Raw genomic sequence first — 16502 nt, forward strand, 5'->3', positions numbered from 1 at the left:
CTATTTACAAGCCAACTCAGGGAGACAGGAACTTCATTGGCAGCAGCTGCAACTCTTGGTCTTGGGTCTTTACATACACAGTCCTGGGCATGCTTGACACATCCTGCTTGGCAACAGGAGCAGCAACCTAGGAAGAGAAAGCACAAGGTAAGAATGAAGGGTCCTGTTCTGAAAGCCAGCCCTGGCAAGTTCGGGGATGTGCCCTAGAAACAAGGAAAGGATGTTGTATTCCTGTTTTGGGAGAGATTTAGGGGACCCCCCTAAGAAATAAATCCCCTAAGATCCAACTCCGAAGTGATCCCCAGATCTAATCAGGTCTTCTCTGATGGATCAGGGACTGTTTAATTGAAACCAGAGGAGGATTTCTCCTAAGGTACCACACCCACTCCCCAAAACACTACAATCCAACTCACTTTTCTTGCAAGGGGTGCATCAGCAGGATTTATATTTGCAGGAGACTGCACAGGTACAAGAGACACCTAAGGGAAGAAAAACACTGAGGATGAGAATAGAAATATCCCAGAATTCTAGATGGGTCTGGGAGTAGGAAACACAAGTATGAGCTTCTCATTTCCTTCCCCAAACCTGGTCCCTACAGGTACCAAGAAGGGATATTACCTCTGAACTCTTCCCAGGCTTGCCTTAACAAAACCAATGAGGTTGTCCTTCCTTGCTCAGAGCACTTGAAAAGCATCTTCTCCCACCAAGGACAGAAGTCAAACTGAATTGTTCTCTATTTTTAGGAGACCTCCCCCACCCCAAACTGACACAGACCACCCTGATTCACTCATTAGGGGACATTTACAATAAGGATGCTATCCATGGGAAAGGGTCCTTTTCCAATCTACCCCCTCTCCCTGGGGCACTACTTATTAAGCATAGGCAGGGGCTTACTGTCCTGGGGACCCAGGAATCTCTTACCACTCTCACAGAAGGCGGGGGAGGATTCATGGTATATAAAAAGCAAAATCTATACAAATTCCTCCCTTTACAGGCACAGGGAGATAGGGACATCAGTAGTGGTAGCAATTGAGATCTACTGTGAAAGTTACACTATAGTGTAGTGATAACTACAATGGTGGTAGTGGGGTTAAGACATAGCTTCAGGCACGCTCGGCACATCCTATTGGAAAGCAGAAGTATACCCTGAGAAGAACAAACAGGATTTCAGGGCATAAGGGGAATTTAACAAGGCTCAAAAGTTCCAGGGATATCAGTGGGAATGGAGCTCAGAAGTATAAGAAGGATGTTGTCATATTGGAACTCTTTAAGAAAGAATCTGGGGGTGGGGGCGGCGGCGGCGCAGTGAATAAAGCATCAGCCCTGGAGTCGGGAGTACCTGGGTTCAAATCCGGTCTCAGACACTTAATAATTACCTAGATGTGTGGCCTTGGGCAAGCCACTTAACCCCATTTGCCTTTCAAAAATGTTCTCCTGAACTGATCCCCAGGCAGGTCAACACAAGTATCTCTTTGATGTAGCAGGGTCTGCTCAGGTCTGGCCACAGAATGCCCCTGACACCATGTTTATCTACTTTTATAGGAGGTGACAAAAATCCAGTTTGAATTTGCCTAAAGAGGCAGGAACTACCTGTAGTAAGAGAAGAGAAAGAGGTCATCCAGAGATCTGGACAGATTTAAAAACAAGAAATAAAGGTATATGTTCTCTTTTCTCTCTTGTTCCCCATTCCCCCGTTTTCTATTTCCTAGCTCTCCTCTCTATAGTCACCAAGAAAAGGGCACAGACCTCAGAGCTTCCCAAAGATCTGAACAGTTTGTCCTTCTGCCTTTCTCAGCACCAAAAAGAAGTATCTTCTCCAAAACCCTGAACTTAATTGCTCCCCATTGTTGACAACTTAATCACCTCCCCCCAACTCCACAAAGAAATGCATTTTTAGAAGAAGCCCTAACATCTTCAGTCTGGTTCAAAAAAAGCCTTTTTAAAATCTCTCCCTCTCCTGGGGCCCTAATGGTTAAGCACATTTGTAGATCAAAGCTCTATTTCTCTGAATCTTTGGTTTATTTTTTTAGTTTATTTTTTTTGGTAAGGCAATGGGGTTAAGTGGCTTGCCCAAGGCCACATGGCCAGGTAATTATTAAGTGTCTGAGGCTGGATTTGAACTCAGGTACTCCTGACTCCAGGGCCAGTGCTCTATTCACTGTGCCACCTAGCCGCCCCTCTCTGAATCTTTGAAATAGAAAGTCAGTGGGATATTTCTCTGTTCCTTCATTTCAAAGCCAAATCCAACATGTTCCCATCGTCTAAAGCCTCTAAGACCCTCAGGTTATACTTCTTTTTTTTTTTCCCTAAAGCCCCACAGGCTGAACCTGAGCTCAGCTCAAAGCAGACATGGGAGCCTTGTTCCCTGAGAATGACAAAGAACCTTCACTTCCCCAAATCATAGCTAGAATCTCTCACCAGTAGGTGAGGGATTCGAAAGACAATGAGTTGGAGGGCTAAGGGACATGATGTAGAGAGAATGAATCAAATACTAACATCTGTATCTGAAAGCCCAGATGTAAACTCTGGCTCAGGTCTTTGCCCTTACCATTCTTCCTAAGATGCCTAGTGCTCAAATCACTGTACCATGATGCCTCCTCTTTGAAAGCACTCATGGGACTAGTGTGGTCTTGATTGAGGTCCATGTGAACAGATTCAGTCTTTGATATATAATGAGCGTTAATACCCTTAGAAATTAAGGCATTTGAGAGCCAAGAATCAAGATTAATTAAGCCAACCTCATTCCCTCATCTGACAAATAAGTAAACCATCACACCCTCTAGGACATGTTTTCTTCCATTACCCATTCAAGGTTAGGCAGTAAAAGTAATTTAAAAGAATTCTCATACATGCTGTATCTTGTGAGACAAAGGGACAACTGGGAAATTCTTCAAAACCTCAATTCCAGAAGATAACTCTACTGGATGATTGACTTTTGTTATGGATTCACAGAGTTTTAACATGTAGATTTAGGATATGGGAATAATGTGAAAGTCAGTTTCCCATGAAACTTTCTCTGGAGTCTATACTCAGGAACTAATGAGGTTTGGGGAGGATCCCCCCATCCCTATCCTTCCTGGGGCTCATCATGGTGCCTAATCCTGACACCATCTTTAGAAATTCTCTTTCCTTTCCTAGTTCTCAGTTTCTTCCCCTAAAATGTTAGGGTTGAAATAAATTCTTCTGATCCCTTCCAACTATAATATCCTGGCATCCATGTTTAACTCAGAGTATACCATGTTTATTGAAAAAAGTCTCCAAAGCTAATCTGCCTTCTTGGTTGATGCTTCACGTGCCTTACTTCTAACACAGTAATGTTTGAGAAAGGCAATGTCCTGTCATGCAAAGACTTGAAGTGGACTTCATTTTAAGCACTTACCATTAACTGAATGACCATCAGTAAACCCTTGGAGTTTCAGTGCCCTCATCTATGAAATGGTGCTAATGAAACACCATCCTATCATTCTGTGAGCTCTTTGAAAGCAGGAAATATTTTAGCCCATTTTTTTTTTGTAGCCCAGCACTTAATATGGTGTCTCTCATATGGTAGGCATTTAATAAATGCTTTTTTGCTGTATCTGCCCCCAAGATGTGGTTGGATATGAAAAACTCCTTTAAGCTTTAGTAATATGGAAGTGAAATAACTTATGTAAACTTGAAACATAATATATTATATGCCAGCTCTGGGGTCCCCTCTTTTCACCACTCTATTTCCTAGTTTTCTTCACAGAAGGGGTGTCTTCTTCTCTCTGTCACCCCTGCATTCAAGCTGAAAGGCTAACCTATATTTAGGCAGAGGAGATGAGAGACAAATTGAAACCAACTATTGGTTGTAATTGGGAGTTGGTGGGAAGTAAGTTGATGTTGTTTGTTAGATATGCATCTCTTTTGTCTCCTAACTCTCAAATAAAGCAATCTAAAGTGTCTTAACAAAAAAAAGAAAAAAGAAATACGTCAATATTATTTTCCTAAACACACAACACAAAATATATAGAAAAGCATTATCAGTTTATTTTCTTTTACATATTTCATCGGGGAAAAGTAGAAAACCATTCATGATGCATGAAAAAATACAAATTCCTCTATCTACAGGCCCAGGGAGGCAGGAGTATCAGTGGCAGCAGCTGCAACTCTCAGTCTGGGGGGCTTTGCAGACACAACCCTGGGCACACTTGGCACAACCTGCTGGGCAGCAGGAGCAGCAGCCTGGAAAGGAAAGACAGGAGGTGAGTATAAGGAGTCCTGACCTAAGCACCTGTAGAGCCCACCCAGGGATTTCTGTGGGAAGTCAGAGAATGGATCCATGTGACTCAAACCCTTTAGGGGCTATTTGGAAGATGTGACTCCACTAAGAAGCCTGGTCCCTTCCTCTTAGTTATATTTCAAATAATTGCCATGTGACAGCTACTATAGGTAGCTGACTGGAACAGTGAGAAGCATTCAGGCCTTGGAGTCAGGAAGACCTGACTTCAAATCCAACTTCAGATGCATACTAGTTGTGTGACCCTGGGCAAGTCATTTAACCACTGCTTGCCATGGTTTCCCCTATCTGTAAAATGGAGAGAATAATAGCACCTGTTTCCCAAAGTTGTTATAAGGATAAAATGAGATATTATTTGTAAAGCATTTTATAAACCTAAAAGTATGATACAAATATAAACCCTCTCTCCCCTGCCCCCTTAGTTCAGGAGATGAATGATCCCCACCCCACCCCTGGATTTCCAAAACACTTACTTTTCTTACAAGAGGTACAGGAGCATGATTTGCATTTGCAGGAATCACCACAGGTGCAAGAGCCACCTAGAGAGAGTGAGGGAGGTGGAGGAGATGGGGGAGGAAGCAGATGTCAGCATCCAATTAGGGTAGAGCTCCAGGACAGATTTAGGGATAATACAAAAATCTGGGATTATTCTTTTCCTTTCATTCCCAATCTCTAACTGGCTTCTCCAGATCCTAGATCTTATAGTAATGCCTCCAGGGAGCACTAACAGCTGCTCCTCCAACTATCTTGAATTTCCAGATCTCAGGACCCTAATCATCCCCTTCTAAAACACGGGCAGCCCAGGGGTCAGTTTCTTCAACAAAAGAGTCCTTTTACAACTCGCTTCTCTCCCTGGGGCCCCAGTTGTTAAGCACATTTTTCATTTGGGACTTTCTAAGAAATGGATAATAACTTTTAGTTCCTCTACTTTAGAACCAAACGAACCGCCTTCTCCCTTCTAACTGCAGTATCTTTCCTTCCAAGCCTTTCCTTTTTAGCCTAAACCAAAGCCAGGGCAGAGACCAGGTTCTTGGCCTCTCAAATAACCCGAGTACCCAGGAATCCCTCACCATTTGAACAGTCACAGTTGGGGTCCATATCTGTCGATCTGGAGCACCTGGAGCACGTGTCTCTGGAGGATTAGCTGGAGGGCTAGAAGATTGAGTTGTGGAAGAACCCAGCCAGCTCCTCCCTTTATAGCAAAACAGGAGAACGAGTGCAAAGGCTCTGCCCACTTCCTCCTTGCCCAAGACAAACCTCTTGCACTCAGTACTACTGTTTGGCTGAGTTACGGGCCCTCTGCCCAGATTATGACTCAAAGGGAAATTTCCCAGAATCTAGGGTGCTAAGTGCAGATCCCTAAGGCAGCTACTGCCTCCTAACCTAGAGGGGCTGTGTGCAAAGGTGGGTAGAAACCCTGGGGTCATACAGAACATCATGTGCCCTTGTATGTTCTCTCTGCTCCCGGTCAGTTTGTGTTGTTTCTTACCAATAATGAGGAGCTAGTCTCCTTTTCTGACTGGGAAAATGAGTTCAGACCATCCTATTCCCAAACGTCTTGTTATGTCCCTGGCAGAGGCATCATTTATCCTGCCAGAGAGACATAGGACTTCCCTTTCCAAACTTTCTTCATGGGGAAGACCATCCCTGTCCCTGACTCCTTACATTCTCTATATTGAATCTTTAAAATTTCTATCCCGAGGCAATCTTCCTTTTTCTCCATCGCCTCTCCTCTCCTCTTTCACTTTCCCTCTCCCCTCTTCTCTCTTTTTTCCCTTTTCTTCTCTCTCCTTTCCCATCTACTTCCTGTTCCCCCCTTTTTATCTCCCTCTTTCTTCTCTATTTTCTGTCTTCTCTTTCCTTTTCTCTCTCTCTCCTGCTTCTGTCTCTATGTCTCTATCATCTCTCTGTCTGTTTCTCCCAGTCTGTCTCTGTCTCTCTCTGTCTCTCTCTCTCTCTCTGGATTTCTCTTTCTTCCTCATCCCTTATCTCTGTTTCTCCCCCTTTCTTCTGTCTTCTACTTCCCTCCTATCCTCATAATCCTTTGTTGGCAGAACATGAATTCTTAGCTACTTGTAAGGGAATAGAAGTCAGCAGGGCATTGTGTCATCAATATGCTGTGGGGAAAATATAAAAAATATCTTCCAGAAAATTCAGAGATAGGATACAGGTTTTGTAATATAGAACAGGAAGAGCCAAAATAACCAAGGTGATGGGGAGGAGGAGAAAGGAGAGAAAGGTCGAGTCTGTGATGCCTCCTAACAATTGTTTTCTACAGGTAGAAATACTGAAGAGACTGATTAAAATAATCTGTCACAACAAAAGTGGACGGATACATAGGCTGCCAAGAAAATCTCTGCTGGGTTGAATGAATTGCTAGTGGTCAAACAGCTAGAAGTGTTAGAGACAGAATTTGAGCCCAGTTCCCTTTTGATTACAAATCTGATGTACTTTGTGTTATACTGTATTACCTTAAATGAGGACAAGTGTTGATTGATTATTTTAAAAGAAAAAGAAACTGCCTTCTCTCCCCACTCCTTTTTTTTTTGGCAAGGCAAAGGGGTTAAATGACTTGCCCAAGGTCACCCAGCTAGGTAATTGAGTGTCTGAGGTCACATTTGAACTCAGGTCCTCCTGACAGCTCTCTAAACCACCTAACTTTCCCCTCTCCCCACTCTTAATCCCACTTCCCCATGAGAGTGTTACCTCATGTTACTCCTATTATTGCTATTGATAGTGGAAAAAGAGTGACAATAGCTTAGAGAGCTATCTCAAGCCAGCAAGACCTAGGTTAACACCTCCTGCCTAGGTGACCCTGGGAAGGTCATATAACATTTCCACATTCTCTAAGAACAGAATTGTTTGGAAAAGTGTCATTCTGCTTTGGTAGACATCACAGGCCCCTCTCTAACCTCAATAGTGTAACTAGTGCTTTTTGAATTGCCCTTTTATCTCTTTTCATCTTCATGCCTACCATGAGGTCAGGTATATTCAACAGGGAGAGAAAGATAAAAATAACATCTTATATTTCTACAGAAACTTGAGATATATCAGTTGCTTTACATGAATTATTTCATTTGATCCTTACAAGCAACCATCTGAGATTAGCACTATTACTGTCCCCATTTATGATGAAACTGGATCTAAGAAGCAAAGTGATTTGCCTAAGATCACATAGGTAAGAAGTGTCAAAGGTGGAATTTGAACCTAGCTTCTGTAACTTTAAAGCAAATTTTGCCCCATTCTATCACAATGTAGCTCAAGCTCAATCATCAGTCAGTCGACACATTTATTAAATTCTTATTTTGTGACAGACATTTTGCTAAGTGAACCTTGGATATTCAAAAGCAAAAACAATCCCTGCCCTACTTACATTCTATGAGGGAAGATATCATATTAGTACTAGAGCATGCTCAAGATACCTATGGAGTAAATGGAAAACTCTAAAGATGGTAATGAGGGGAGTAAGAGGAAGGATGAAAAGGGCTTCCTGCAGAAGGGACATTTAAGCTGAGTCTTAAAGGAAGGGAGGGCTTTGAAAAGTGAGGATAGACAGCTTTCACCAAACAGGATATGAGTATTTTATCTTCCAGATTCTTGGAGTCATCTTTGATTCATTCTTCTTTTCCTCACTTTCAATCATTTGCCAATTTTTGTTGAGTCTATCTTTGTAACCTCTCTGGAATTCATCTCCTTTTTTGCTTTTCATACAACCATCACTGTTTTTGACTTTATCACCTTTCACCTAGACTTGTGGTTTTCTTACTTCCTGCCTCTCCCATCTCCAGTTCATCCTCCAAATAACTGCCCAATTATCAAAGCACAGATCTAATCATGTTATTATTCAGCTCAAGAGCCATTAGTGGCTCCCCAATCATGCAAATTCCTTAGACTGGCATTTAAAACTATTCACAACCTTATTCCAGCTTCTCCTTCCCTTTTCATGATAGTGCTTTTCCTTCCATGCACTCAATCATCCAACCAAATTGTACCGTTGCCTGAGGCTCCCTCTTCAAATCTATATTTTCCTTTGCAGGCCCTGCTGGTGTTGCTATAGAGATGAGAGATTCAAGCAGCACTATCCCAGAGTTCACTAGCTATCACTGAACTTGAGTCAGAAGAGTTGGGGATTCTAGTCCCTCCCTTGGCATTAACTAATCATAGTTAGTGACCTTGGGAAGTCACTTCTTTGGTTGGTGGCTCATTTTCCTCAATTGAAAAATAAAATCATTGCTCTTAAGAATATTTCATGACCCTTCTACTTGTGATATCTTTGGAAATCTATGTTTGAAAATCCTCTTTAGAACATTCCATCCCTACTGAGGTCCCCAAAGTATCACTGCCAGAAGTTTAAGTCTTCCTGTTCCTTTTCTACAAACACAAAGACAGAATGAAATTTAGTGAGTATATATTTTTCACTTATTTAAATAATACAAAATGAGTTTAGAGTATATGAAAATCCAGGTCGGTATAAATTCTTCTATTTACAGGTACAGTGAAACAGTAACTTCAATAGTGAAAGCTAAAATTGTCAATCAGGCACAGTGAGGTGGGGGCAGAGGTCCCTGAGCACAATTTGACACATTCTATTGACCAGATGGAACAGCAAATAGGACAGCTATATGGCACAGTGGAAAGAACATAGGGTCTGGAGTCAGGAAGACCTGAGTTCGAATTCAGCCTCAGATACTCACTGGCTGTGTTACCCTGGGCAAGTCATTTAACCCTATTTGCCTTTGTTTTCTCATTTGTAAAGGAAACTGGAAAAGGAAATGGAAAACCCCAAATGTGGTCACAAACAGTCAGACATGACTGAAATGACTGAACAACAACAATAATAAAGCAGAAAATAGACTGAGAAGAAAAGACAGGAAAAGAGTGTGAAGGATACTGGCTTGAAAAACCTCACAGGGCCAGTCCCAGGGCTACCAAAATGGATGGCATAGGAAAGATGCTATAGTATCTGGGCTTCTCTTGGACATAAATTCTAGGACATAAATTCCTTCCTTAACCTATTAACTATATTCCCAAGACTACCCAGTTTCTTTTCTGATGAAACAGTGATTGCTTAGTTAAGGTTATGGAAAGTGTTCTACTGAACCCTTCTTCCACCCCCTATTTTATTTTTCTTGACAAAGACAGGGATACTATCCTGAAATGAGTGTGAGAGAGCCTTCAGATAGGAGAGAAGAGGACTGGTAGCCATGGTTAGCAAAGAAACAGGGTAGAGCTCCAGGTTACAATTGGGGTAAAAGATAAAGATGTGAAATGCTTCTTTCTTTCCAAATTTCCAAGGCTCCAACTTCTCCAGGGTCACTCCCTGACTAAAAAAAGATTGTTCCAATTTTGCTTTTATAAAGGATGGAGTAGTCTGTTCCTCTGCCTTTCTCAGTTACCCAGAAAAGCACTTTCTTCAATTCAGAAAGACAACCTTAAAATCAGCTATTTGCTGGAAACTTCCCCCTACACACTCCCCCCCCCTCCCCCTGGCTCCTAACCTAGTAAAACTGACCATTCTGCTTCTCAGGGACCACATTCCTAAAGATCCTTAGAGTTTATTCCTTCTTTACAAGAATCTTTGTATATTCCTATGCCTGGCGTTCTGATAATAAAACATTTGTGATTTCCTCTTTCTCTGAAGCACAGTAGGAAAAATGGGTGGGAATTTCACTTCGAAATAAATCCAACCCCACCACCACCATCTCCCCTCAATGTACCCAAAGCCTTCTTCCTCCCAAGGCCAGATTCCTCACTGTTGGGCAGCAAGGCTGACCCAACATACAACAATCAGACACCGCCCCACCAGATCCAGGAAAATTTTCTGGTAATATGGTTGCAACTGGGGAGAATTTCAGGTAGATATCTGGCCATTCTCTGAAGGACAGATGGAATGATTGATAGCAAGAATAGAAGTAATTCAGTCATGTCCTGGTTGCATAACCCTGAAGAAACCTCCCATCCTGCACCCAGCCCTGGGTTGGGCTCTGCTACTGCCTCTCACCCAGTCAGGGCTGTGTGCAGAGATGAGAACCTCAGTTCCTTCCCCGCCCACTGCACTCAACATGATTCAAAATTAGAAGCTTCTGTTTCCTTCTCTTTGGAGTTGATAATATGCTTAGGCTTTCCATTCCCTGGATTCTTCTGCATGCAGCAGGAGGTTCATTTTTCCTAACTAGAGAACTAAAAAAGCCCAGCCCTCTGAGAGCCCAGCTGATGAGCACCCCTTGCTTCCCACACTCCTCTCATTTTTTCTTATTTGTGCCTTCTCCCTCAAGATAAATTATGGCAGGAAAGTTTGCAGAAAAAAATTTCAGGATTTCCCCATCCCCACCCTTTCCCCCATTTTCTGCAGCAACTTCCCTGCCAGATACCTGCTCTGAAATTATTTAAAGTCTCCTCTATGATTAGGAAGTTGCCAAAGTCATTCATACTAAATCATTGTGTGAATGGGCATTGATTTCAGCTTCCCCTTCCTAAGAGCAGTTAGTTGTATTTCTTACAGGCCTGACAGAGGGTGATCAATCAACATTTAACTCAAAGAAATGCATCACTAATGCATATTTTTACACTGGGAAGACAGGGATAGTCTGAGAGGCTTTATATAGCATATTAGAACTACCTTCCTATACATAGCATTGAGCCGGACTTTCCATGTCTTGAACAACCCCAAGAAAGAATCACTTCTGATTGCCAGTAGGTGGTTTATTTCATGTAATTCAATTGTGTTCAACTCTGTGACCCCATTTTGGGTTTGCTTAGCAAAGATGCTGGAGGGGTTTGCCATTTTCTTCTCTAGCTCTTTTTATAGATGAGAAAACTGAATCAAATGGGAGTGACTTGCCTAGGGTCACACAGCTAGTAAGTGTTTGAAGCTGAATATGATCTCAGGACTTCCTGATGTTAGGCCCCACACTTTAATCACTTAGGCTGTTCAGATTTACTTCATAGTATCATAGATTTAGAACTGGAAGGACTTGCAGAAATCATCTAATTCAACCTTCTCATTTTACAAATGAAGAAACTGAGGCCCAGAGAAGTTAAGTGACATGTTCAGGGTTATGCAGGTAGGAAAAAGAAGGAACAAGATTTTAATCCAAGTCCTAGGATTCCATTTCCCATATTCTTTCTATTTACCAGTAAAGGCAATGGGAATAGAGAAGACTGGAGACAATCTGCGGAGGGAGGGTAGATAAGAAACTAAAAATTACAAAAACAAAACAAAACCATACTTAATGCTGATTTTGTGCAAGGGACATGATTATGAATTGTCTGTATAAGATGAGGGACAGGGAAGGATACATGATAACATCAATTTCCAACATGGAAACTTTGAATGAATGAATGAATGATCGAACCACTGTCAAAAATAATCAGTGACTCCACCATTAGAAGTCCAAGAAGCAGTGTGGTATGGTAATTACAGCCCTGGGTCTGTCTGGAGTCAGAAAGACTTACATTCAAAGTTGACTCAGATACTTGTTGGATGCACAAGCAAATCACTTAATTTTTGTGTACCTCAGTTTCCTTATTTTAAAAATGAGAATAACTACCCTGACTCATAGCCTTCTAGTAAGGATCAAATGAATTATGAACAAAATACTTTGCAAACATTAAAAGAGATGTATAAATGCCAGGGATTATTATTTTCATAATGAAGGAATCAGGAGTAATCTCTGTATAGCATCTTCTGTTTTGCTGAGACCAGTTTGCCTATTCCTACTCTGTGCCTGGGATTGCCTGACCTCTCAATCCTCTTTATTCATTTAAAGACTTCCTAAAACAATCCTACTCCTGAAAGACGTGAACAGAATGTGAACAGTGGAAAGGATCTCAAAAAACATCCAGTAAAGCACCATTGTTTTATAGAGGAGGGAGACTGAGCCCCAGAAAAGTGATTTATCCAAGATCATACAACTAAAGAGAGGCAGAATCTATGTGAAAACCAGGTATCTTTACTCAAGTTCCCTTCATACCCCACTTCTAAGTTACAGAGAAATAGCTAGCTAATGTAGTCTTGAAAGAGGGGCCAGGTGACTTAGGCTGCCTCTTTGATGTTTTAAAGATAATTAATCCCTTCTGCATGTTTCAAGCCTGAGGGTCAACTATGGGTGTTAATTATGTCTTCCTTGGCCTCATCCTTTCTCCATTACCCCAATTAAATGTAGGCACAAAAGACCGTGGGACTTGAAAAGAATCTCCACAGGCTCTGTCTTGTGAAGCGGGGAAAGTGGCTAGTAAAAACCCTGAAAGTCTCAAGCTTCCTGGCCAACTTGGCTGATTTACACAAATTGTGGGCAGGATGCCACAAGGAGTCTTAACATAGAGATTTGGGAGAAAGGTACATCAGCTTCCATCTCATAGAAAATAGACCCACCATCTCAAAGGGTTTAGAACCAGAAAGGACTTTAGTGATTAGCAGATCCAAGTCCTTCACTTTACAGATATACAACCTGAGGCCTAGAAAGGTAAAATAGCTTCCCTAAGATCATATAGATAAGTCCCAGTCAAGGGATTCAAATTGTGGACTCTATATTCAATGCTTTTTCCTTCCAGTGTCAGCTTGGCCTAGGTTAGGCTTGACTTAAGTCAAACTGCCAAGGTATTACACATTCCACTTCAGACACTTTTTAGCTATCTGATCCTGAGGAAGTCACAACCTCTCTGGGCCTTGGTTTCCTCATGTAAGAAATGAGGGTGTTGAACTTAAAGACCCCAGGGTCCTTTCCAGTTTTAAATCTATGGATTTTATTATCTTAATTCAAATAGTGATTAGATTCTACTTTCAGTTCTCTCACTGAATCTCTAGGACCTTAGCTAGGATCAAAATCATAATTTTGGAGCTAGAGGGAAATTCTTATATTATCTGGTCCATGCCTTTCATTTTACAGGTGGGAAACTAGGACATATAAATGACTTGTCCAACATCACTTGAGTAATAAGTGACAAATTCAAGATTCTAAACTCATATTGCCTGACTCCAAGTTCACTTCTCTTTGAGTAAGTCACTTCTCTCTGACTCTGTCTTCCTCTGTAAAAGGAAAGAGTTAACTAATATTTTTTTCTAATTCTTTGAAAAACATACCTGGTTTTTATAAGAAATATATCACATTCAAATGTAATTCAAAGAACCACAGAATTTGAGAGTTGGAAGGAACTTCTGCAATCATCTAGTCCAGTCTATTATATACTCAACAAATGACCATCCAGTTGAAGGTTTGTAAGGAGAGGGAATTTGTATCTTTATAGTTTATTTACTTGATGATGTTTGTCCTTCATTCTCAAAGAAGGACATGACATCAAGGAGGTAAATGCCATGACAAGAACATGAATTGACATTAAGTGATGGGGTGCTGTGCTAAGTCACCAGTTTCATTTTTCTCGTTTGGAGATATCTGGGTCCAATGGCCAGATATGAATCAGAACGACTGGCCTGATGGCTCTGGATTGGAGGCAATTGGGTTAAGTGACTTGCCCAAGGTCACACAGCTAAGCGAGTATCAAGTATCTTAGGCCACACTTGAACTTTGGTCCTCCTGACTTCAGGGTTGGTACTCTATCCATTGTGCTACCTAGTTGCCCAATTTTTAAAAATTACTTTTTATTTATTTTATTTACTTATAGTAGAATGGATGGATGTCATAGTATCTTTCTCAGATAATATTGCTTTGGCATGGTCCAAAATATCACCCTTGGCAAGATTATCCATCCCTTGCCCCAAGTTCCTACTACCTAAAAATACCCTAACTGCAAATTAATAATAATAATAATCATCATCATCATTATTATTAACAATAGCACTCTCAGGAAACTGTAGGGGGCAAAAAGCATTTGCTTTAATAAATTCTGGATTAAATCTTGTTAGAAGAGACACGGTATAGCAGACTGGATTTTTGAGTCATTAGTTGAAATCTCACTTCTAGTACCCAGGACAAGATGGATCAAACAGACTGAGAACTCTTCAATCTATAACTGACAACTCAGTCTAAAAGATGCCACCTCTATCAATGTATCCCAAACATTTTTTCCCCCACAAAGTTTAGGTCAAATTGCCTTTTTTTTTTTACATAGTCCATTACAGAAATATAATATGTGGGATAAGAACTAACAGTAGTCTTAGGAGTCTTAACTGGATAATATTGGCACTTACAGTGCTACCTAGCCCTTGTCTGTAGACCACCAGTCCAACCCTCCAAGATTATCCAAAAAAGGTCTTTGTATCTATCCTTCCTTCTTTTGAGACTGGGAAGTCCAGTCTTTCTGTATTTCTAGCAGGGAAGTCATTTTCCCTTTCTCAAACCCCCCAGGGTAGAGCCACATTCCCATCTTTGCCCTCATTGAGTTTTCTGAATATTTTATTGTTGGACAGTCCATTTATCTTCTCTAGAACTATTTATTCCACTGTTAAATGAGAGTTATTACTAATCCTATAAATCACCACACAGGTTTGCTGGGTTGGGGGAAAAAGAGTTTGTAAGTCGATATGAAGTAATATTCTCCAAATAATCAAAAAGAGCAAGAAATGTAAAAGTGATATTTATCAAGTTTTATTTAATGTACACATTTCATAGAAAAACAGAAAAAACATTCATGGTGTATGAAAATTCAGATTTGCACAAATTCTATTTACAGGCAGTAGGAAATAGGGACATCATTGGCAGCAGCTGCAACTCTTGTTCTGGGGGGCTTCACAGACACAGCCCTGGGCACACTTGACACATCCTGTTGGGCAGCAGGAGCAGCAACCTAGGAAGGAAAGACAGGAGGTGAGAATGAGGGACCCTGATCTGAGAGTATAGCAGAGCCCAGTCCCAGGAATGTTTATGGGGATGAGTTTCAGGAGCAAGAGAAGGAAGTTAGGTTCCTCGTGGAACATTTAAGGGACTTTGTATCACTAGGAAATTATCCCACAAACCTTCTTCCCTCCTTGACCCCTCTCTCCCAGGGTAATACATATGAAAAGTCTTTTTCCACCCCACCACCCCCACCCTTCTTCACCCTGCAAATACTCACTTTTCTTACAGGAAGTACACTGGCATGATTTGCATTTGCAGGAGCCTGCACAGGTGCAAGAGCCACCTTGAGAGAGAAAGAAGAATGGAAGAGTCAGGAAAAAGGATAGGCCATATTCTTGGCCAAACTTAGGAGTAGGTGCCAGACCTGAGATCTCCCCACTACCCCAGAAAAATATCTTCTCCTATCAGAAATCACAGAGCCCCTACTATTCCCCATGGCAAGAAGACTGTCAGGTTAGCTGCCCCTTTCCTAAGGATGAAACTCTGAAATTTATCCTTCAAATGAACACTTCTCAAGTCGACTGGTCTCCCTGGGGCCATGACTGTTAAGCATATTTATGATTTATAGTTTTAATTCCAAAAAGCAGAGGAGAAAGGATGAAAAGTTTTCTACTTCTTCATTTTAAAATTAAAGCTACTTCCTTTCCTCAGATTATGACCTCTTTTCCTCCAGTCAACAATCCCCAAATCAAGCCAGAGATGTCTCAGCACCAGGGGTGCATCCCTGGCTTGTGAGGGTTTCCAGACCCAGGGGGCCCTTACCGGTCACGCAGTTGCAGTCGGGGTCCATGGCTGGCAGGTGGATGACAGACACGCAGTTGTCAGAGGAAAAGGATGAATGGGAATGAGATGTAGTGGCAGCCAGAGTCTGGGCTTCTCATTTATGGGGAAAGGACCTGGAGAACGTGTGCAAAGGCCTCGCCCCCTTCCCTTCTCCTCCTCCCCTCTGCCCACGGCCCGCCTTCTGCCCACGGCCCGCCTTCTGCCCACGGCCCGCCTCCTGCACACTGCCCCGATGTGCTGACTCATGCACTCTGATCTCAAGTTTGGTTCCGGGTGCAGATTTCTCAGAACTGACACTGATTAAGATTCTAAATCATTGGGCACCTGAGGGGCTGTGTGCAGAGCCCCTGTCTCTAGGTCACAGGTCCAGTCAGTGCCTTGTATCCTGAGGTTACCAAAAACAGCCCTGCTGCTCCCATCCACCCACCTTTGTCCTTTTTTTCTGCTAAATCCATTCTTAGCAGGGAGGTCACTGCCCTTTTCCCTAATCTCTATGATTGACTAGGTTCACACTTATGTTTTCTCAATATCCTCCAGTAAACTCTCAGTGAGGAAGGGATCCTAGTCCATCTCAGAGATTTTTCTGTATCTACTCTCTTGACTAACTGCTAAGAAATGAGGGTAAAGTTAATAAAAATTTAAACAAACAAAAAGAAATGAGGGTA

General features: G+C 41.8%; 1 protein-coding gene across 1 annotated transcript; it reads right to left on the reverse strand.

Moving 5' to 3' along the window:
• Positions 1–14783: 14783 nt before the first annotated feature.
• LOC141516935 (metallothionein-1-like) lies at positions 14784–15927 on the reverse strand. The gene is made up of 3 exons (XM_074227893.1): positions 15817–15927; positions 15272–15337; positions 14784–15004 (listed from the first exon to the last, which is right to left on the reverse strand). The coding sequence occupies exons 1-3, from the start codon at positions 15842–15844 to the stop codon at positions 14910–14912; spliced, it is 189 nt and encodes a 62-aa protein (XP_074083994.1). The 5' UTR covers positions 15845–15927; the 3' UTR covers positions 14784–14909.
• Between the last annotated feature and the right edge of the window lie 575 nt (positions 15928–16502).

This window comes from Macrotis lagotis, chromosome 1 (genome assembly GCF_037893015.1).
Source record: "Macrotis lagotis isolate mMagLag1 chromosome 1, bilby.v1.9.chrom.fasta, whole genome shotgun sequence".
Lineage (NCBI taxonomy): Eukaryota > Metazoa > Chordata > Mammalia > Peramelemorphia > Peramelidae > Macrotis > Macrotis lagotis.

Bases quoted from the DNA above. Each gene is read 5' to 3' on its own strand.
- LOC141516935 (XM_074227893.1), bottom strand. From the start codon at position 15,844: ATGGACCCCGACTGCAACTGCGTGACCG. The intron at 15,338-15,816 runs GTAAGGGCCCCC...TTCTCTCTCAAG, and splicing joins CGACTGCAACTGCGTGACCG to GTGGCTCTTGCACCTGTGCA. The intron at 15,005-15,271 runs GTGAGTATTTGC...TTTCCTTCCTAG, and splicing joins GTGTACTTCCTGTAAGAAAA to GTTGCTGCTCCTGCTGCCCA.